Source organism: Chrysochloris asiatica, unplaced genomic scaffold (assembly GCF_000296735.1).
Source record: "Chrysochloris asiatica unplaced genomic scaffold, ChrAsi1.0 scaffold00003, whole genome shotgun sequence".
NCBI classification, from domain to species: domain Eukaryota; kingdom Metazoa; phylum Chordata; class Mammalia; order Afrosoricida; family Chrysochloridae; genus Chrysochloris; species Chrysochloris asiatica.
Genome location: NW_006408521.1, coordinates 22,103,318 through 22,125,758, shown reverse-complemented (window position 1 = coordinate 22,125,758; position 22,441 = coordinate 22,103,318). Strand labels below are relative to the sequence as shown.

The window sequence follows — 22,441 nt, the reverse complement described above, 5'->3', positions numbered from 1 at the left end:
CTTTCTACTCCCGTAAAGATTTACACCCTCGGAAACCCTGTACAGGGTCGCTATGGGTCAGAACCGACTCGACGGCACTTAACAACAACAACATATTCCCAGTTAAACTTTGTTCTAATAAAGATATTTACAGACAGAAAGAGTTTGATGTCATTGTAAAAGAACTAATAAAATATGCATATCTAGGAGTGAGAAATGAGATGCAAAAAGTAACACTTAGCAAGAAAATTGGAGAATATTATAGAGATAACTATAAATCAAACAAATAATTATGACTAACTTGGGAGGTTAAAAGTAAGAAAACAATAACAAAAGCAGAGGGTCTTTTTAAAAAATTTACAATTTAAAGTATTTTAAAACCCTTATATTTTTAAGAATAAGAATGGGGATTCTGATTTCCTCAGATCTGTTTTCAATAGAATGTGGAAATCATCGGACAATACCATTAACATCACATGCAAGTAAAATTTTACTCAAGATAATTAAAAAATGGCTGCAACATTGCATTGACAGGGAACTGCCAGAAATAAAGCCGGATTCAGACGAAGACATGAAACAAGGGATATCATTGCTGACATCAGCTAGATCTTGGCTGAAAGAAGAGAATACCTGAAAGATGTTTATCTTTGCTTTATTGACTATGCTAAGGCTTTTGACTGGGTGGATCATGACAAGCTATGGACCAGGTTGTGGAGTATGAGTATTCTGGAACATTTAATTGTGCTCATGAGGACTTACACATAAACCAAGAGGCAGTCATTTGAACAGAAAAGGGGACACTGAGTGGTTTAAATTCAGGAAAGGTGTGTGCCAGGATTGTATTCTTACCATACTTACTCAATCTGTATGCTGAACAAATAATCCAAGAATATGGATTACATGAAGAAGAACATGAAATCAAGATCGGAGGAGACTCATTCACCTGTGATATGCAAATGATACAACCTTGCTTGCTGAAAATAAAGAAGACTTAAAATACTTACTGATGAAGATCAAATACCCTTCGGTATGGGTTGCACCTCAATATAAAAAAACAACAGCAAAATCCTCACCACTGGACCAATAAATAACATCAAGATAAATGAAGAAGTGATTGAAGTTGTCAAAGACTTCATTTTGCTTGAATCCACCGTTAACACTTACGGAAGCAGCAGTCAAGAAATCAAATGACCTGTTGCATCAGGCAAACATGCTGCACAAGACCCATTTAAAGTGTTCACAAGCAAAGATGTCAATTTGAGGACTAAAGTGTGTCTGACCAAGCCATGGTATTTTCTATAGCCTCATATGCATGTGAAAGTTGGACAGTGAATAAGGAAGGCCATGAAAGAATTGATGCTTTTGAGTTTTGGTGTTGGAGAAGAATATTTACAGTACCATGGACTGCTAGAAGAGCAAAAAAATCTGTGTTGGAAGAAATACAGCCAGAATATTTCTTAGAAGCCAGGATGGTGAGACTTTGTCTCTCATACCTCCGACACATTATCAGGAGGGACCAGTCCCTAGAGAAGGATACCATGTTTGTTAAAGTGGAAGGTCAGCTAAAAAGAGGAAGACCTCCAATGAGACAGATTGGCACAGTGGCAGCAGCAATGGGTTCAAGTAGGACCGGGCAGTGTTGCATTCTGTTGTGCATAAGGTTGCTGTAAATCAGAATCAACTTAATGGCACCTAACAACAACATCTTCTAATTTACCAATTCTCCATACTTTGTCAAGTCAAGGATATATGTTAAAAACTAAAGACAATCCTAAAAATTAGAAGTGGGGTAATGAAAATTCTAATCCAATAGAAAGCAGTTAATGAGAAGGCAGGAAGAGAACAAACATCAACAACAAGAAAATGGCAAATGGGACAGATTAAAAGCAACAAATTCTGGTATGTCCATTATCACAATAGATTTAATTTATATGTTAAAAGAGGGATTCTCAGGTTGGACAACAAAATTCCCAGCTGCTTAGTATTTATTTGAGTAACAGCTAGAATCTAATTACACTTAGTTGTAGAAATCCTCAACAAAACATTAGAAAATTGAATCCAATAATATGTAAAAAGAATTATATATTCATACCAAGTGGAATTAATTCCAGGTATACGAATCTGGTTCAACATTTAAAAATCAAGCAATCATATTAACAGACTGAAGATGAAAATCATATGATTGTATCAATTGATGCAAAAAATCAACAGACCAAAGGGGGGGAAAAAATCACATGGCACTATGAGATAAGCACTGAACTGCTAACTTTAACGTTGGTGGTTCAAACTCACCAGCAACTCCTTGGGAACCCTATACAGGGTGGTTGTGAGTCAGAATTGACTCAATGGCACTTAACAACAGCACTACTATCTATTCATGATTTAAAAAAAAACAACTCTCAGCAAGTTAGGAATAGAAAGGAATGACCTGAACTTACAGAAGAGAATCTACAAAAAACCTACAGCTAACACCGTACTTGATGGTGAAAACTGAATACTTCCAATTAAAATTATGAACAAAGCAAGGATGTCCACTTATACTATTCTTATTCAACATAGTACTTGAAGTTGTAGCCACTGTAATTAATAGGCAAGAAAAAGTAATATAATGCAGACAGATTAAAACAGAATAAAACTGTACTCATTTTCATATGACATAAAAATCCTAAGGAATTTATAAGAAAAAAAAAAGTCCTAGAACCAATAAGTGAGTTCAACAAGGTGGCAGGATGTGCAAAAATCAATTACATTTCTATGTACCAACAATAAACATGTAGAAATAAAAATTTAATTTAAAACATAATACCATTTACAATCCCTTGAAAAAAATGAAGACACACCCACACACAATAGGATGCGTATGTTGAAAATTGCACAATGCTGGTAAAATAAATAAATAAGTGAAGAGACATACCATGTTCATGAATTGGGAGAATTAATATAGTAAAGATGTGAATTTCCCTAAATTGTTCTATGTTGTTGTTAAGTGCCGCCAAGTTGATTCTTACTGATAGCAACCCTATATAGGGTTTCCAAGAAATAACTAGTGGGTTTGAGTCACCGACCCATGGTTAGCAAACCAGTACTGATCCTACAGCAAATTCCAGCAAGATTCTTTTGTAGATAGAGACAAGCATATTTTAAATTTTATATAGAAAAACAAGTCTAGAATAGCTAAAGCAATCTTGACAAAGAATAAAATGGAAAGAGTCACTATATTAGTTATTAAAGCTTACTGGAGTCCTGGTGTGATATTGTAGGATAAGCACCTTGCAGTTGGCAGTTCAAACCCACCAGCTGCTCCTCAGAAACCCTATACAAGTTCGCTATGAGTTGGAACCAACTTGACGACACTTAACAACAACAACACATAGTTATAAGGAGTCCTGGTGTGGTACTGTAGGGTAAAGCACTGGACTGTTAACCATAAGTTTGGCAATTCAAACTCACCAGCCACCCCTCAGAAACCCTATTCCGGTTCTCTATGAATCAGAACCAATTAGATGGCACTTAGCAATAGCAATGTAGTGCTAAAGGAAGCTCTGGTAGTTCGGTGGTTAAGCACTTGGTTGCTAACCAAAAAGTCAGTAGTTTGAACCCATCAGTGGCTCCACTGGAGAAAGATGTTACAGTCTACTTCTATAAAGATTATAGCCTTGAAACTCTGAGGCAGTTCTACTGTGTTATCAGTCAGAATAACAAATCAACTCAATAGCACACAAGACAGTGTAGTATTGGCAGAAAGATATATGCACAGGTCAATGGAACCAAATCGAGAACCTAGAAGCAGACCCATGCAAATATGTTCAAGTGGTTTTGCAAAAGCAATTCAATAGAGGAAACATAACCTTCTCAACAAATGGTCCTAGAGTAACTAGACAACTTTAGGCAAAAATATTAATGTTGATATAATTCTCATACTTTACATCAACTAATTAAAATTAGATCATGGATTTGACTGTAAAATATAAAGCTATACCATTTTAGAAGATAAGCTGCAATATTTAAAATTTGTTGTTGTTAAGTGCCTTCAAGTCAGTTCTGACCCATAGCGACCCTGTATGGGTTTCCTAAGAATGGCTGGTGAACTTGGTACCACCAACCTTGCAGTTCAAACCAACTTTGCAGTCCAGCACATTAACTCACAGCACCACACCAGATCTCTATTTGGTATCTAGAAATAGGCAAAGAGTTCTTAGACTTAACACTATCCATAATGGGTAAATTAACAGATTGGACCTCATCAAATTTAAGAACATTTGATCTGTGAAAGTCCACGTGAAGAGGATGAAAAGACAAGCTACAGAGTAGAAGAAAGTATTTGCAAACCACATATCCAAGAAAGGACCAGTATTTAGAATATATAACAGATTATTAAACCGTCCATTAAAACAAAACAAACCAAACCAGCACACACCCCAAACTTAAAAACAATACGATTAGAAAATGAGCAAAAAACAGGAACAGGCACTTTACCTAATCAGATTGCTGTTGCTGTTAAGTGTCACTGAGTTGGTTCCAACTCAGTGACTCCGTATAAGGTTTCCAAGGAATGGCTGGTGGGTTTGAATTCCTGGCCTTGAAGTTAGTAGTCTAGTGCATTTCCTGCAGTGCCACACCAGGACTCCTACCAAAAAAGATATAGAGATGGTAATAAACACATGAAACTATGCTCAACAACACTGTGACTGTTATTGTTAGGTGTCAAATTAATTCCAACTCATGCTCAACCCCATGTGTACAGACTAGAACTGCCATATAAGGTTTTCTTGACTCTAAACTTTTTTTTAGGGTTATGATTAGGACTAGGGTTAGTGTTAGGAGTAAAGGTTGAACTAGGGCTAGAAGTAAGGGTGTGTTATTGTTGTTGTTAAGTGTCATCAAGTTGGTCCTTAACACACATAGCATCCTTATGCACAACAGATTGAAACACTGCCCGGTCCTGCTCTGTGCCAATCCATCTCATTTGGGGTCATTCTCTATTTTCACTGACCCTTTACCTTACCAAGCATGATGTCTTCTCCAGGGACCGGTCCCTCCTGATAATATAACTAAAGTATGAGAGACAAAGTCTCTCTATCCTGGCTTCTAAGGAGCATTCTAGTAGTACTTCTTCCAACACAGATTTACTTGTTCTCCTGGAAGTCCATAATACTTTTAATAGTCTTTTCCAACACAATAATTCAAATGCATCTATTCTTTTATGGTCTTCCTTACTCATTGTTCAACTTTCACATGTGCATGAGACTATTGAAATTACCATGGCTTGGGTCAGGTGTATCCTGGTCCTCAGACTGACATCTTTGTTCTTGAACACTTTGAAGAGGTTTTGTGCAGCAGATTTGTCTACGCTATTTGATTTCTTGAGTGCTGCTTCCATGAAGGTTGATGGTGGGTCCAAGTAAAATTAAGTCTTTGACAACTTCAATTATTTCTCCATTTATCATATTTTTGTCTTCCCTACATTGAGGTGCAATCCATACTGAAGGCTCTACTCTTTAATCTTCATGAGTAAGTATTTTAAATACTCTTCACTTTCAGCAAATAATGCTGCATCATCTGCACATCTAAGGTTGCTAATGAGTCTTTCTCCAATCCTGATGCCATGTTCTTTTTCATACAGTCCAGTTTGTCAGATTATTCAATTAATATTCCATAAATTTCCTGAGACTTGTTTTTTGTCAGTACCTTCAGTGCAGCTTGGACTTCTTCTTTCTGTACCATTGGCTCCTGGTCATATGTTACCTTTTGAAATGGTTGAAAGTTAAACTTGACCATTTCTTTTTGGTACAGTGACTCTGTGTATTCCTTCCATTTGTTTTCTGCTTTCTGCATCATTCAATATTTTGCCCATTGTTGTTGTTGTTAGGTGCCTTCGAGTCAGTACCGACCCATAGCAACCTTGTGCACAACAGAAGGAAACATTGCCTGATCCTGGACCAACCTCACTATTGTTGCCATGCTTGAGTCCATTGATGCTGCCACTTGGCCAATCCATCTCATTGAGGGTCTTCCTCTTTTTTTCTGACCCTCCACCTTAACAAACATGATATCCTTCTCCAATGACTGGTCCCTCCTGACAATATGTACAAAGTATGAGAGACGAAGTTTGGCCATCTTGGCCTCTAAGGAGCACTCTGGCTGCACTTCTTCCAAAATGGATCTATTGGTTCTTTTGGCAGCCAATGGCATCTTCAATACTCTCCTCCAACACCATAACTCAAAAGCATCAGTTCTTCTATGGTAATCTTTATTCATTGTCCAGGTTTTGCATGCATATGAGGTTATTGAAAATACCATAGCTTGGGTCAGGCGCACCTTAGTCCTCAAGCTGACATCTTTGCTCTTCAACACTTTAAAAAGGTCTTGTGAAGCAGATTTGCCTAATGCAATACATAGTTTGATTTCTTGACTGGTGCTTCCATGAGTGTTGATAGTTGATCCAAGGAGAATGAAATCCTTGACAACTTCAAATCTTTTCTCCATTGATAAGAATGTTGTTTATTGGTCCAGTTGTGAGGATTTTTGTTTTCTTTACATTGAGACATAATTCATATCAAAGGCTGTGCTCTGTGATCTTCATCAGAAAGTGAAGTCCTCTTCACTTTCAGCAAGCAAGGTTGTATCATCTGCATATCTCAGGTTGTTAATGAGTCTTCCTCCAATCCTGATGCCATGTTTTGTTTTTTTTCATAGACCCCAGCTTCTCAGATTATTTGCTCAGCATACAGGTTGAATAAGTATGGTAAAAGAATACAACCTTGTCGCACACCTTTTTAAATTTTAAACCGTTCAGTGTTCTCATGTTCTGTTTGAACAACTGCTTCTTGGTCCAGGTACAGATTCCTCATGAGCACAATTAAGTGTTCTGGAATACTCATACTTCACAATGTTGTCCATAGCTTGTCATGATCCACACAATCAAAAGCCTTTGCATAGTCAATAAGCACAGGTAAATATCTTTCTGATATTCTCTGCTTTCAGTAAGTCAGGCTTGAATTCTTCCTTCAGTGCTTTCATCTTGAGAAATGCTGAGTGTGTTAAGTTTAGGTCTTTGCAAATTTCATTATAATACTTGACTTTGTCTTCCCATGATACCCTTTTGAATTTTCTGTTCAGCTTTTTTACTTTTCCATTTCTTCCTTTTTCTTTAGCGTCTCTATGCTGAAAAGCAAGTTTCAGAGTCTCTTCTACCATCCATTTTGGTCTTTTCATTCTTTCTTGTCTTCCTAAGAACTTTCTGCTTTTTCCCGTGTGATGTTCTTGATGTCATCCACAACTCGGTCATTACAGTCTAATGCATCAAATCTGTTCTTGAGATGATCTCTAAATTCAGGTGGGATATGTTCAAGGCCGTGCTTTGACTCTTGGGGACTGATTTTAGTTTTCTTCAGCTTCAACTTGAGCTTGCATATGAGCAGTTGGTGGTCTGTTCCACAATTGGCCCCTGGACTTGTTTTGGCTGATGATATGGAGCTTTTCTACTGTCTCTTTCCACAGATGCAGTTAGTTTGATTTCTTTGTATTCCATATGATGAAGTTTAGGTATATAGTTGTCATTTATGTTGTTTATAAAAGGTGTTTGCAATGAATAAGTCATAGGTGTTAACAAAATTCTACCATGTACTCTCCAGCATCATTTCTATCATGAAGGTTAGATTTTCCAATTTTTTATCCTTTTTTGTTTCCAACCTTAACATTCCAAACACCAGTAATTATGAATACATCTTGATTTGCATGTTAGATCAATTTAATACTGAAGAAGTTGGTAGAATTCTTCAATTTCATCATCACTGACTTTAATGTTTGGCATGCAAATTTGAATAATAGTGGTATTAACTGGTCTTCCTTGTAGGCGTTTGGATATTATCACAGACAGCATTGTACTTCAAGATAGATCTTGAAATGTTCTTTTTGATGATGAATGTGATGCCGTTCCTCTTGAATTTGTCATTCCCAGCATAGTAAACCATGTGATTGTCAGGAGTGAGACTTGGTCTAGGTTTTAGGCTTACAGTTAGGTTTTTATTTATTTATTTAATTTTATTGAAATCTACTTGATTTCTTCTTCATTTGGACGTTCTGTAACAAGAATATTCCCTCTTCTTACTTTATGTTTTTGTTGTTGTCAGTGTTGCAAAATAGTTCTCTATTTGCAGTCTTTAAATTTGTTTACTTTGAATACTTCTATATCTGGATTGGGAGTCCTGGTGTGGTGCTGTAGGATAAGCACTGAATTGCTAAGTGCAAGGTCAGTGATTCAAACCCACCAGTTGCTCCTTGGAAACCCTATACAGGGTCACTGTAAGTCAGAATGGACTCAATAGCACTTAACAACAACAACAACAACAATATCTGGACTGAGTTCTGGTTGATATTGTCATGTGCGTTAGTCTCATTGTTGTCTGCTCTGTTGGTTCTCTGTCCAAAGAACTCCTTTAAGTATTTTTTATAAAGTTGGTCTGGTTTTTACAAATTAAAGAAATTTTGTTTATTTGGAAATGTCTTAATTTAGCTGTCATATTTAATGGACAATTTTTCTGGGTATATGGTTCTTGGTTGACATTTTTTTCTTTTAGAGTTTTATATATGTCATCTTGCCTGCATGATTTCTGCTGAGAAAGCACAAATTAGTCTTATTAGTTCTCTATTGTAGGTAACTTTTTGTTTTTCCTGAGCTGCTCGCAGGATTCTTTCCTTGTCTTTGGGTTTCAAAAGTTTAATTATAATATGTCATGGTGTTTTTCTTTTGGGGATTATCCTGTTTGGAGTTTATTCAACTATATGAATAGCTGTCTTCTCATCTTTTATGATGTTAGGGAAGTTTTCTTCCAACAATATTGGAAGACTGTCTCTTGGACAATATTTTCTATGAGGTTTTTATCTGGAATTCCAATCACAAGTAAGTTATATCTCTTGATAGTATTCCACATAAATCCCAGGCTTTTGTTGGATTTTTTTGTTCTTTTTTTTCTGATTGTTCCTCTAGCAGATGAATATTGAGAGATTTTTCTTCAAGTTCAGTAATTCAGCCTTCAATATTACTTATTTTCCTCTTTAGTAGATACAATTCTATTTCTTTGTCCTTTCAATGTATTATCTGTTTCTGAAGTTTTAGTGTTAATCTTCTGACTTTCTAATTGATGTTTTTGTATGGATCCAATTTTTTTTCATTCATTTTGTCAGTTTGTTTCCTGAATTCTTCTATAGTTTTGTCTGTGTTTTCCTAGATTTCATCTGCAGTTTTCTCAATCATTCTCTCCATCCATTAGAGGTGCATTCTTTTGAATTCCTTACCAAGTAGTTCCGATTCTGGTATTATATTTTCTGATTTTGTATTTTGGTCACTTGTTCCAGGGACTCTGTTTTGTTTCTTTGTAAGCTGAAATTGTCTGTTTTCTCAAAGACATTGTGGTGTTGTATGTAAATGATGAATGTGTATTGGTGTGTTCTTAGGCACTCACCACCTGTCTCCTGGTGAATGTGGTAGAGACTGAAAGTATGAACACGGTTTTCTGTTCACTATTTGTGAGACATAGTTCAGGGTGAGTTAACACACCTCCACAAGAAGGGGAGCTATGTCCAGCATCCAACCCCAGGCAGAACAAAGGTTGCAGGAAGGAGCTCTACTGGCAACTGAATGATGAGTTTGGGAACATGGTTACCAGGAGGGCATAGGAACAAGGGAGAATTGCATCTCCCTGCTGCCATCCTCCAGTCGAATCCTGTGCCTGTCAGCCCAAGATGGCCTCACCACTCTACGCCAGCCCACAATTTGCCTGTTTTTCTTCTCTATTGTTGCTCCTATTCTGTTTCCTCTTCCAGTTGGCACTCAGTCCACCTCTCTGTCCTATTATCTGAAGCTCAGGGTTCCAGGATCACCACCTGTATCTGTTTCACTCAGTCAGCCATGTCTTTGTTGCAGAGGGTCAGCTTAGTGCATTTTTTTTTTTTTTACTCTGCCATCATTCCCTGGAAATTGGCTACAATCTTTATGAAAGCAGGTCTTTCTTCTGTGGAACTCCTGGGTGGATTCAAAATTCCAACCTTTCAGCCAGCAACCATTCCCCTCCTTTTGTTACAAAACATCTACCTTTACATTTGCAACGCTCGCAATCAGTCCTGATAACAGTTGTTAACTATTGAACCACAAGAGTCTTATCCCCATCTTCTTTCACCAGCCCTATCTGGACAGGTTGAAAACCACTCAGTGGAAAGTCTACCTTCCCCAACACCCTCTGAAACTAGGCTCCATCTTGAAAATTTGTAAGCCAGTCACTTCATGCCTTTGTAACCTTCCTATTTTGGGTAGCCAATGTCTAAGTTAACCTTGTGCCACCAGGACTCTTACCATTGTGTTGTTGTTGTTAAGGGCCGTCGAGTAGATTCTGACCTATAATGACCCTGTATAGGGTTTCCAAGGAGCAGCTGGTGAGCTCGAACTGCAGTCATTGTAGTTCAAATGGCTTTGCAGTCTGACTCATTAACCCACAGCGCCACAGCCACATAAGATACTACTGTATACCTACTATGATTAATAATAATAAAACAAAACAGACATTAACAATTGTTAGTGAGAATGCAGAGAAATTGATACCATTGCTGATGGGGATGTAAAATGATGCAGTCATTTTGGAAAACAGTTTCACATCTATTCAAAACATTAAACACATTTCTCCTTCTTTCCTAACCCTTTTGAACTTTGTCCTTGGGTAAATACTGTCCTTTTGATCTAAATTCTGGTTATTCTATGGTGTGCACACCTCATTAGTGGTATTATTCCCTTTACAGACCTGTCTATTGTTTGGTTGAAAATTGAGCAGACAGGGGTGAGTTTGTTTCCAGACCTGCAGGGTGACTAAGGACCAAAGGGAGTTCCACAATCTCTATCCAACTAATAGCCTGGTCTTTTTTTTTTTTTTTTTTTGCGTTGTGTTTCACATTTCTCACCCACTCTATCCAGGTGGTGGAATGGAAATAAATAGGAAACCCAGGGAGGAAGTGGAATAAATGATGTTCATTATGGGGATTTCACATTGTGGCAAAGTGGTTAAAGTGTTCAGAGATGCATACCTCCTAGTTGTTCTGTGGAAGAAAGGTGTGGCAGCTGGCGTCCGTAAAGATTATAGCCTTGAAAATCCTATGGGGCAGGTCTACTCTGTACATCTATAGGATTGCTATGAGTTGGAATAACTCTACAGCAAGGAGATTTGTTCTTTTGGTTGGGAACCTTCAGACTCAGGGTCTCCGACATTCCTCTCTTAAAGGTCCAGATGGTAGTGAGACTTTTTCCAGTGGTTTATTTTGCAAGGGTTGTCCCTGCTGGTGGAAATGGTTATGCCCAGTTGCTAATCAAAAAGTTGGAGGTTTGAGTACACCCACATGCATCTCAAAAACAAAAATGACTTGGCAATCTGCTCCTAAAAAAATCAGTCACTGAGAAAGCAGTTCTATCTCTGACACACATGATATTGCCTTGAATGGGAATCGACTTGATGGCAGCTGATTATCTGTAAAACATTTCTTTTTCCAGCACCACACTGGACTACATTCTTGTCACACAGCCAAATTATTTCCAAAGTTTGCAACATTCATGGTATTTGGCTAAGTCAGAGGATTGACTACAACTTGTTCCCAAGTTGGTCCAGAGGCTCTGAATTGTCTGGGCTGCAGTCAGCCTCCTGGGGCCTCTTCCAATGCCTCAGACAAACCAGACTCTTCCTATGATAGGCCCTGGACTCTTCCTCTTCCTTTCTTTGGAAAACTACCACCCATGAGTTCAAAACTCTTGACAGATCTAACACCTCTTTTTTTAAAAAGTTTTTATTGTGAATTGAGTGCTAGTTTACATGGGAGAACATCAGCTTTACATTATTCCTGTCATATTTTGTTTCATTGCAATGGTTACAATCTCCTCCATGCAGAATCATTCAACAGCATTTGCTTCCATTCCTTCTGTTTTTATTATTATTATTATTTTTATTTATGTATACCGAAGCCCTCAGGAATATATAACCATTCAAACAACCAAAGGGTACACCCTGCAAGCCTGCCCCTCCCCACCATCAACACACAGCCCCTCTCCCTTCCTGAGTCCACAGTCCCCAGCTGCTCCATCTCTCCTTATCATTTTGTCTGCCTCCTTCTCTGGATAGGTCCCGCACTCCACTCTTCTCCCTTGATGGTCCCAGGGTCCTCCACTCCTGGACTGCAAGATCAACAACTCCCCTCCTTTTGTTACAAAACATCTACCTTTACACTTGCAACAATTGTAATCAGTCCTGAAAGCAATTATTTGCTATTGAACCATAAGAGTCTTATCCCCATTTCCTTTTACCAACCCTAACTAGATAGGCTGGAAACCACTCAGTGGAGATTCTACATTCCCCTGCACCCTCTGAAACTAGGCTCCCTCTTGAAAACTTGTAAGCCAGTCACTTCGTGCCTTTGTAGCCTTCCCATTTTGGATAGCCAATGCCTAAGTTGCCCATACTTTGTCAACCCTGTGTATAGAGGGGGTGGAAATGATTCTTGCTGTAACAAATCTTTTAAGCTACTACATCCATAAGTATAGGTCAAGTTCATCAAATCCAACACTTCTTTTTAGGACACTGTGACTCTGAATGAAACTTGTGGGTGATATATCCTGAACCATAGTGCTCAGTAGAAATAGAAGGACAAAATAAACGGAGACATGACTTTTTTGCAGATGGTGAGGAGAATGCCATGCTTCTGCAAAGCCCTGGAACCTCAAATACTGGAGCTGAGACCTCTCACCGGGTCCGAAGAGCCACAACCTCAAGGATAGAGAGGATCTGGCCTGGAGGGGTCATCCCCTATGTCATTGGAGGGAACTTCACTGGTCAGTTGCTTCAGCTGGGACCTTCTTTGGGACTGGGTGGTTTGCCTCCATAGGGTGAGAGTGTCCTCATAAGAAGGACTCAGATGGAACTAGGTGGATGTGCACGGCCACAGACTAATGGTTTGCAGTGCTTCCATGACCCTGGTCCACCAGACTCAGGGAAATTGCAGTCTCTGTTGGGGTTATATCCTCATAGATGGCTGTCTTGGTTTCTGAGGCTTCATCGGGGTGACCTATGGCCCCAGTCTGGAAGGAGAGGCTTCATTTGCACAGTGGATATGAGAGGATGAGCATAAGCAACTACATGTGATGACATAACTCTTCTCCACCTAGATGACCACCCTGGGATTAGTGGGCTCCTGTTACCACATACCCAAGCAGTGTTCCACACAGTAATCCAAGGGGGGCAGTAGACCCAGTGGGAATGCTGGGTCCAACCTCTCTGTGATACCGTTCCTTCATCTGCAAACAAAGATGCCAATGCTTTTTGCACTTTAGAGGTATTATAAGGAGCCCTGGTGGCACTGTGGGATAAGCATTGGGCTGCTAACCTCAAGGTTGATTGTTCAAATCCACCAGCAGCTCTACAGGAGGAAGATGAGGCTTTCTGCTCCTGTACAGAGTTACACTCTCAGAAACCCTATATTGGGTCACTGTCAGATGGAGTCTACTTGATGGTGGTGTGTTTGGCTTGGTTTGCTTGGTGACTCAGTTAGTAAATGCTGTGCTTGGTGGTTCAAACCCACCCAAGTGGCTCCTCAGGAGAAAGACCTGATGAACTGTGCCCCTAAAGATTACAGCCTAGAAAATCCTGTGGGGCTCTACAGTTCCACTCTGTCACATGGTGTTTCTAGGAGTTGAAATAAATTCAACAGCACCACATAACAAGGGTTATTTTGTGCATTAAGTGAGTTTGTATAGATGAAGCATGTAGCATAGTGCCTAATCCACTGCTGTCGATTTGATTCCTACTCATAACCACCCTACAGAACAGAGTAGAACTGCCCTTAAGGTTCACAAGGCTATAAATTTTCATGGAAGCCGACAGCCACATCTCTCCTGCAGAGCAGCCATGGGTTCGAATAGCTGAGCTGAGCACGGAAAACCACTGCAGCACACTGGCTCCTGTAGACTAGTACCGGGCACACAATGGTGGTGGTGTCTGTGTGCCACCAAGTAGGGTTTCTGAGGCTGTGTATCTTTATGAGAGCAGAAAGCCTCATTTTTCTCCCTCAGAACAACTGGTAAATTTGAATTACTGATCTTGCTGTTGGCAGTCCACATTGTAATTCACTATGCTACAAGAGCGCCTTTGGCATATAATAATCAGTGATGATTTGTTATTAGTATCATTTGTCACTAGGGAGTCCTGGTGTGGTACTGTGGGATAGAGCACTGGAACACAAGGTCAGTTTGAACCACAAGATCGACAGTTCAAAGTCACCATCCACTCCTTGGAAACCTCAGGGTCACTGTGAGTCATAACTGACTCAATGGTACTCAACACCAGCAACATTATTGTCTTTAAAATATGGAAATCATCTAGTTGCTTCCCATTGCCACCAGAATAAATCCAAAATTCTTGACTGTGACCCCAGGCAACTCTTGCTTTCCTCTCTTACTTGGTCTTTGACTCCTCTTTTCCCTCAGTTCCTCGTCTCAAGAGACACTTTCTGTTCCAGAACATGCACACCCCGCTGCCTCCTTGGGTTCCTTACAGTTGTCTTTCTCCTTGCCTAGAATGTTCTTTCCCCAGATCTTTCCCTGGCTGGCTGCTTCTTATTCAAGTCTCAGCTAAAGTAACATGTCTACAGGTGGTCTTCTTTGACTCCACCTACTCCCACTATTATCTGTCCAAGCACCCTCTTTTATAACCTTCATGTTGTTGCCATTAAGTTGGTTCTGACTCATTGATCCTGTATAGAGCTTGCAGGGTCTTAAAGGACACAGGATGAGAGCATGGGTTTATTATGAAGACATTTTAAAGTGGCTTGGATCTGGTGCACCTTAGTCCTCAAACTGACATCTTTGCTCTTCAACATTTTAAAGAGGTCTTGTGCAGCAGATGTGCCTAATGCAATACGTCGTTTGATTTCTTGACTGCTGCTTCCATTTTAACCTGGTGAGTATTGCTTCAGAGGAGAGTTGATATAGGCCATCCTGGCTGTGATGAGGATGAACCCAAGTTAGAACTGACTTCTTGGCATCCAATAATAGGCTGTGTTCTTAGCAAGAGACATCCTTATTCCTAATGAATTATTTTTCTGGGCCATCAGAACAGGGGCTTTGTTGTTTTGTTGTTGTTGTTTTTGAAATCATCAGGACAAGCACTGTCTGAACCACATACTTAAAGCATCTAAGGAAGATAAAGACCATGCGTGAAGCGATGAGCTTGTGCCATGTCATTTCAGGAAGCCAGAGAGCCATTTTTAAACAGGCCATGCGTCACTGGGAGAAGCACACCTGTGTGACTTTCACTGAGAGGACTGACGAGGAAAGCTTCATTGTGTTCAGTTACAGGACCTGCGGGTAAGTGGCCTCCCCAAAACAGGTGTTGGAATCCGATAATGCAACCCCATTTAGGATAAGGGTCTTTCTGTTATGTTAATAAGGCCACATCAGTCCGTGTAGGGCGTGCCTTAAACCTAATAACTTTTTGAGATCTAAAAAGAGCAGATTAGATACAGTAAAAAGGAAACAAGAGAAAGATGAGGCTTTCTGCTCCTGTAAAGATTTACAGCCTTGGAAACCCTGTACTGGGTCTCTGTGAGCCAGCATTCTACTTGACACCAGTAGGTTTATTTGGATCTATTAGGCAGTAAGAAACTGTGGCTGGATTCTAAGCAGCAGAAATAACATTAATATATTCTGTAATTATAAAGCAATGAAATGACAGAAATGGAATATAGACGCCCCCTTATTATCTGGTGTGGCGCTGTGGGTTAATTCATCAGACTGCAAAGTCATTTGAACTGCAAGGTCGGTGGTTCAAGCTCACCAGCTGCTCCTTGGAAGCCCTATACAGGGTTGCTATGGGTCGGAACTTAACAACAACAACTCGATGGCACTTAACAACAACAACAACATTATCTGGTAGCATAGTGTTATGAATCAGGCTGAGAACCTCACAGTCAGCAGTTCGAAACTACCAGCTGTTTCACGGGAGAAAGATGAGACTTTCTGCTTCCGTAAAGATTTACAGCCTCGGAAACCCTGTACAGGGTCGCTATGAGTCGGAACCGACTCCACAGTACTTAACAACAACAACAAAATTATCTGGCAGGAGTCCTGGTGTAGTGTTGTGGGTTAATGCGCCAGACTGCAAAGCCATTTGAACTGCGAGGTCAGTGGTTCAAGCTCACCAGCTTCTCCTCGGAAACCCTATACAAGGTCACTATGGGTTGCAATTGACTCGACAGCACTTAACAACAACAACAATTATCTGGCAAGTTAAACCCCCACCCTGACTCTTGCTTTTTTGTTTACAACTCTTCAGTCATAAAGCAATTAGGATTAAAGCTGCAGAAAGTCTAGATTGTTGTTGTTAAGCCCTGTGGAGTCAGTTTGAACTCATAACAACCCTATATAGGGTTTCCAAGGCTTTAAATCTTTGCGGGAATAGAAAGTCTTATCATTCTCTCAGAATGTCTCGATGGGAAATAGCAATAACGAAAGGCCAATAGTTCAAAACCTAAGGCCTGTAGTCATTAAAGTGTTGTCCAGAGGAAAACCTACAACCTTAACTATCCACATTGCTAATTAAGAGTGGTAATAAAATCTTCAATTCAAAGAAGTTTGCAAAGACATCAACAACAAAACCAAACACCACCACAACAGATTTAAAAAAAAAAAAGAGTGGATGTGCGTACAAGGTAAGACCCCGTGGTGGTGGTGGTTATGTGCCGTGGAGTCGGTTCCGACTCATAGCGACCCTGTACAGGGTTTCTGAGGCTATAAATCTTGACAGGAGCAGAACGCCTTATCTTTCTTACGTGAAACAGCTGGTAGTTTCGAACTGCTGACTTTAAGGTTCACAGACCAATTCATAACCACTACACTACCAGAGCTTCTTAGGACTAATAAATTCAAGAGTGAGTTCTTTGAATAAATGTTGTTATTGTTGTTAGGTGCCATCAATTTGGTACCAACTCATAGCGGCCCTTTGCACAACAGAACGAAACACTGCCTGATCCTGGGCCAACCTCACAATTGTTAATACACTTGAGCACATTGATGCTACCACTTTGCCAATCCGTTTCGCTGGGGGTCTTCTTTTTCTCTGACCCTCCACTTTTGAATAAATAGACAAGCTAAACAACTTGGTAGTCTTAAGACAAAGGCTTGACAGTGCAGAAACACATAGAATTAGAAATTGAAAAGGGAGAAATAGTCACAGATTCCGTAGAATCATAAAAGAGTATTTTGCAAAGCTCAAGGACAAGAAATGTGAAAATTTGGATAATGTGAATGGCTTCAAGATAAATATAAAGTACTGACACAGATCAATAAATTTGAAAGAAATGGAAAAAATTGAGAGAAAAGGCTATTTTCCCCAAAGCGACAAACCCTTTTACAGGTGGATTATTTTAAACCTTCAAGGAACAGAGTATCCTGGTATTACTTAAAGTTTTTAAGGAGCTCTGATATTTTAGTGGATTGGGCTGCTAACCACAAGGTCAGCAGTTTGACTCTATCAGTAGCTCTGTGGGAGAAAGGTGCTCTGCCCCCGTAAAGATTTACAGCCTCCAAAACCACATATGGGTGTCAGAATTGGCTCCATGGCTCACAACAGTTACCACCATTGAAACTTCATAAAGCATAAAGAAAAGAGAACACTTTCAAATTAGGGTGCCACCACGGCATCTCTGCCCAACCAGATGATGATGGTACCCTAACAGAATAGTCTAGGATGATTTCACACATGGATAGTACAAAAACCTCACTGCTATCGAGTTGTTTCCAATTAACTGCAACCCTGTGATAGGGCTTCTGAGGTTGCACATCTTCACAGAATCAGAAAGCCTTGTCTTTCTCCCATGGAAAATCCTAAATAAAATGTTAGCACATAGCGTTCAGCAGTACAATAAAAGAAGAGTAAGCTGCCAAATAGGTTTCTCTAAAGAGTACAAGACCTCTAGTTAGCATTAGGAAATGTATTCACATGTTTCACCATATTGAGAGGGCAAAGGAGAAAAGCCTTAATCATATCTCAAGAGATGTTAAAGAGACATTTGACACACTTCCAGTCATTTTAATTTGGTTTAATTATAAAACGCACGGTGTCTCCATAGGATAAGCACTGGACTGCAAACTACGAGGTTGGTGGTTCGAGCCCACCAACTGCTCCATGGGAGAAAGATGAGGCTTTCAACTCCTGTAAAAGATTAAAAGCCTCAGAAACCCTATACAGGGTCTCTATGCGTTAAAACTGACTCCATGGTACTTAACACCATCAACAGCTCACAGGAATAGATGTCAAGGACAGACGATTGGTGTTATGGATTTAATTATGTTTCCCAAACATATGCCTTATGAATCATAACCTCTATGCCTGCGGTTATAATTCTGTTTGGGAATGGGTTGTGTTTGTGCAGGATTAGTTTAAAGCGGATCTTGAGTCCATCTCTTTTGAGACATGAGAGATTTAAAAAGCAAGGGAGAGAAGCCTTGGTGGGGGAAGAGAGGTGCCAAGCCACATGAAGAGCCTCCTATCTGCATAAGCGCATAGAGCCAACCGAGAGAGAACGCCTCCCTTAGAGGCAACACCGTCAATTTTGACTTTTAGTCTCCCAAACTGAGAGAAAATAAGTTTCTGTTTTATAAAGCCATTCTACTTGTGGTATTTCTGTTATATCAGCATTCGATAACTGTTAGGAATTGCATCCCCCTCAAAATATGTGCCAACTTGGCTTGGCCATGATTCTCAATAGTATGTAATTATCCTCGACTTTGTGATTTGATGTAATCATCCAATTGTTTTAAATCCTAACTTTTAAGAGGTTAAAGAGGCAGAACTCCTGGTGTGGTGCTGTAGGACCAGCCCTGGACTGCAAACCACAAGGTCGGCAATTCAAACCCACCAGCTACTCCTCAGACACGTTTTATAGGGTCGTTATGAGTTGGAGTCAACTCAAGGCACTCAACAACAAGAAGATGGTAATGAGGCAGGATTAGTGCCAGTTATGTTAATGAGGCAAGGTGCATCTACAGGATTAGGTTATATCTTGAATCAATCTCTTTTGAGATATAAAAAGCAGACATCTACTATCACAAGAAAGAAGAGCTGGGAACAGAGTATGCTCTGGAGTTCCTGTGCTGGGCAACTCCTAGACACAGAGGGAGATTGATGACAAGACCCATCACCCAGAGCTGACAGAGAGCGAGACTCATCCCCTGTAGCTGATGCCCTGAATTAGGACTGCTAGCCTACTAAACTGTGATAGAATGAATTTCTATTTATTAACTCAAAATCATAAAGAATACCAGGCTTTTGGGTAGATCAAGACTCGTGGAACCCATGAAACTATGGCTCTTACTCACCCTTCTAATCTGGAGAAGTATTCACCCCAATGGCTCAATTTGCAGCCATGCAATAGACAGGTCTGTAAGGATAACATTAGAATAAGAAACCATTTGAGTTCAAAAGGGTAGCATTGATTCAAGAACAAAGTTCAGAAGGATTAAGAAAGAAAGAGGAATGGAAACAAGGAGGAAGTGGGATAAGCGACATTACATTGTGGGGGATGCAATCAATGAAGTGAAACAAATATGTAGGAATCGTTGAATGGAAAACTGACTTGCTCTGCAAAGCTTTGTGATAAAAAGTTTTAAAAATGTATATTTAAAGCTAAAAAAAATTCTGCTTGGTAAAGCCATCCATTTGTTATTTCTGTTATAGCAGCTGGGACTGAAGGGGTCAGTAGGGTCACCACTCAGAAGGACTAAGACAAAGGGGCTGTGCAAAGCCCAGGGAGCAGAGTTGTCCTTCCAGCAGACCTGGAAGTCAGAGCTGAATCGTAGGGCTGAGTGGCCTCCAACCACAACCCAGAACTTGTGGTCAGCACCCGGATTCTGGAGGGTGGGTCATTGCCCAGATGGTCCTGAAGAACTGAGAATTAACTTCAAGCCTTGAGAGCTAGTGTAATTTGTTCTGCTGGGTTTTTGACTTGCTGGGTGCTTAATGTCTTTTCTTTGCCTCCAGTTTCTCCCAGTGGTAATGGACATGCCTACTTGTGCCCGTCCCACCATTGTACTTGGGAAGCAAATGATTTACAATCTTGATTAACAAATTCACAGATGAAGAGGAATTTTGTACTAGGATGGAATATGTCTAAGGTGGAATATGCCTAACGTCTCACCCCTATTTGGTTTAGATGGTTCAGAGATCAGATTTGGAGTTGATTTAAGCCTTTTGGAGTGATGTGATGGGGTGAATGTGTTTTGCATCTGGCAAAGACATGAATTTTAAGGAGCCAAAGCATGGAATGGAATGGATTCAGTTGTGTCCTCTCAAAATGTATGTTGCACATCCTAACCTCTAAAGCTGTGATTATAATCCTATTTAGGAATGGATTGCATTTCTTATGTTAGTGAGGCAGAATTAATGTAGGAGTCCTGGTGTGGCGCTGTGGGCTTATGCGCTGGACTGCAAGGTCGGTGGTTCAAACTCACCAGCTGCTCCTCGGAAACCCTATACAGGGTCGCTATGAGTCAGAACCGACTAGATGGCATTTAACAACAACAACATCTTGAGTCTGTCTCTTTTGAGATATAAAAGATTAAACAGAAACTAGCAAGAAGAGATAGGGAAGAGAGATACCATGCCATCTGAAGACTGTCAGTAACAGAAACTCAAAGAGCCTCCAGAGAAAGAATGCCTTCCTCTGGAGAAGGAGCTCTGAATTTGGACTTCTAGTCTTCCAAACTGTGAGAAAATAAATTTCTGTTTGTGAAAGCCATCCACTTTGTGGTAGTTCTGTTACAATAGCACTAAATAACTTTAAGATACATGGCTTACCAAAAAGAAATAGTATAAATTTACATTATGTATGTATAAGAATAATTTCAAATTGAAAGCCACCATCATGTTTATCAGTGATAATACTAGAAACATTTCTGTTAGAATCACTAACAGTTCAAATGTCCATGACCACCACAGTTATTTAACATTGTCTTAGAAATACTAGGTAATATAATTAAACCAGAGAAAGAAATAAACACTTAAATATTGGCAGGGATGAAATGACATTTGCATTGTTTGAAATTATTGTGACTTTGAAAATCAGTTGAAAAACGATTAAAAACAAAAAGAGAATCAAATAACATGACTGATTATTATAAAATTAATAAAGGTGCTTTCTTTACACATGAGACAATTTGAAATATTTGATTAATAATGACAAAATATTTCAATTTAAATAGAAACACAATAGACAATATATTTAAGAATAAATTGGAAAATATAAAAATAAACCAGAAATATAGGGGGCAAAAATAACAAAACTCCAAGAAAACTTTTTAAAAAGTAAAAATGGTAATGCATACTACTTCCTCGTATGTTGTTAAGTTCCTTCGAGTCGGTTCTGACTTATAGCAACGCTGTACAAAGCTTCTGAGGAGCAGCTGGTGAGTTTGAACCACCGACCTTGCAGCTCAAACTGACCTTGAGGTTGAGTGCTTATCCTAATAGCACCAATGCTCAGTATAGGAAAGATGCTAGTACTCTCTAAAACAATCTATAAATTAATGTCATTCTGATTTAAGCACCAACATCTAGATACCAGGATCTTCAAAGTGTTCATGGAAAATGGAATTAAATGATAATGGAATGTTTCCACAACATTTTGAAGCCCCCCTTGTGTATGTATATGCGTGTGTTACTAAATCCTTTTTGCACTTGAACAAATGATACTAGACTTTATCTGGACAAATAACCAGGTAGAAACAGCCAAAAAGTTGTGAGAAAACAACAACAACCACAACAACACAGAAATAGCAGAGCTAGAGGAGGAGTGAATGAGTGGGATCTAGTGTGTATTCAACCATATATAAGAAAACAAAACAAAACCTGTTGCCATTTAATTGATTCTGACTCATATTGACCCCACTGTAGGATAGTAAAATGCAAAATGAGGATAAACATTTTTTAAATTTTAGAATTTAAATAAAAAGATACACAGTGCACAAGAGTTTACAAATTAATATACCTATTCATGAATTTTGGTAGCATTTCAAACTAACGAAAGAAAGATGGATTAGTCAATTGAGAAATCAGAATAATGGGATCATTAGATAGCTCATTGTGAAAAAAAAAAAAAAAAGTCTGGTTGACTATTCCATTCCTCACAGTAAAAGCTATCTAGTTGTATCAAAGATGTGGAGATTTAAAAAGAGAAAAGAAACCAAAAAAAGCATCCGAAGAAAAACCAATAGGTAGTTATTCTTGTGTTGACTCTGCTTTATGGCATCACAATGTGTGTTGTGTTGATGAGTAGTAAGTACTATGATGAGTAGTACTATGATGAGTAGTACTGTGATGAGCAGTACTGTGATGAGTGAGTAGTACTGTAATGAGTAGTACTGTGATGAGTGAGTAGTACT

The 22,441-nt window shown here is 39.3% G+C and overlaps 1 protein-coding gene across 1 annotated transcript in view; it reads left to right on the top strand.

Annotated features, from left to right (window-relative positions):
- Positions 1-22,441, top strand: part of TLL2 (tolloid-like 2) — a 192,905-nt gene that overhangs the window by 109,460 nt on the left and 61,004 nt on the right. Inside the window, exons 4-5 of the mRNA XM_006831190.1 lie at positions 12,689-12,841; positions 15,253-15,370. Coding sequence (XP_006831253.1) covers positions 12,689-12,841; positions 15,253-15,370 — 271 coding nt within the window. The remainder of the gene's footprint in view (positions 1-12,688; positions 12,842-15,252; positions 15,371-22,441) is intronic.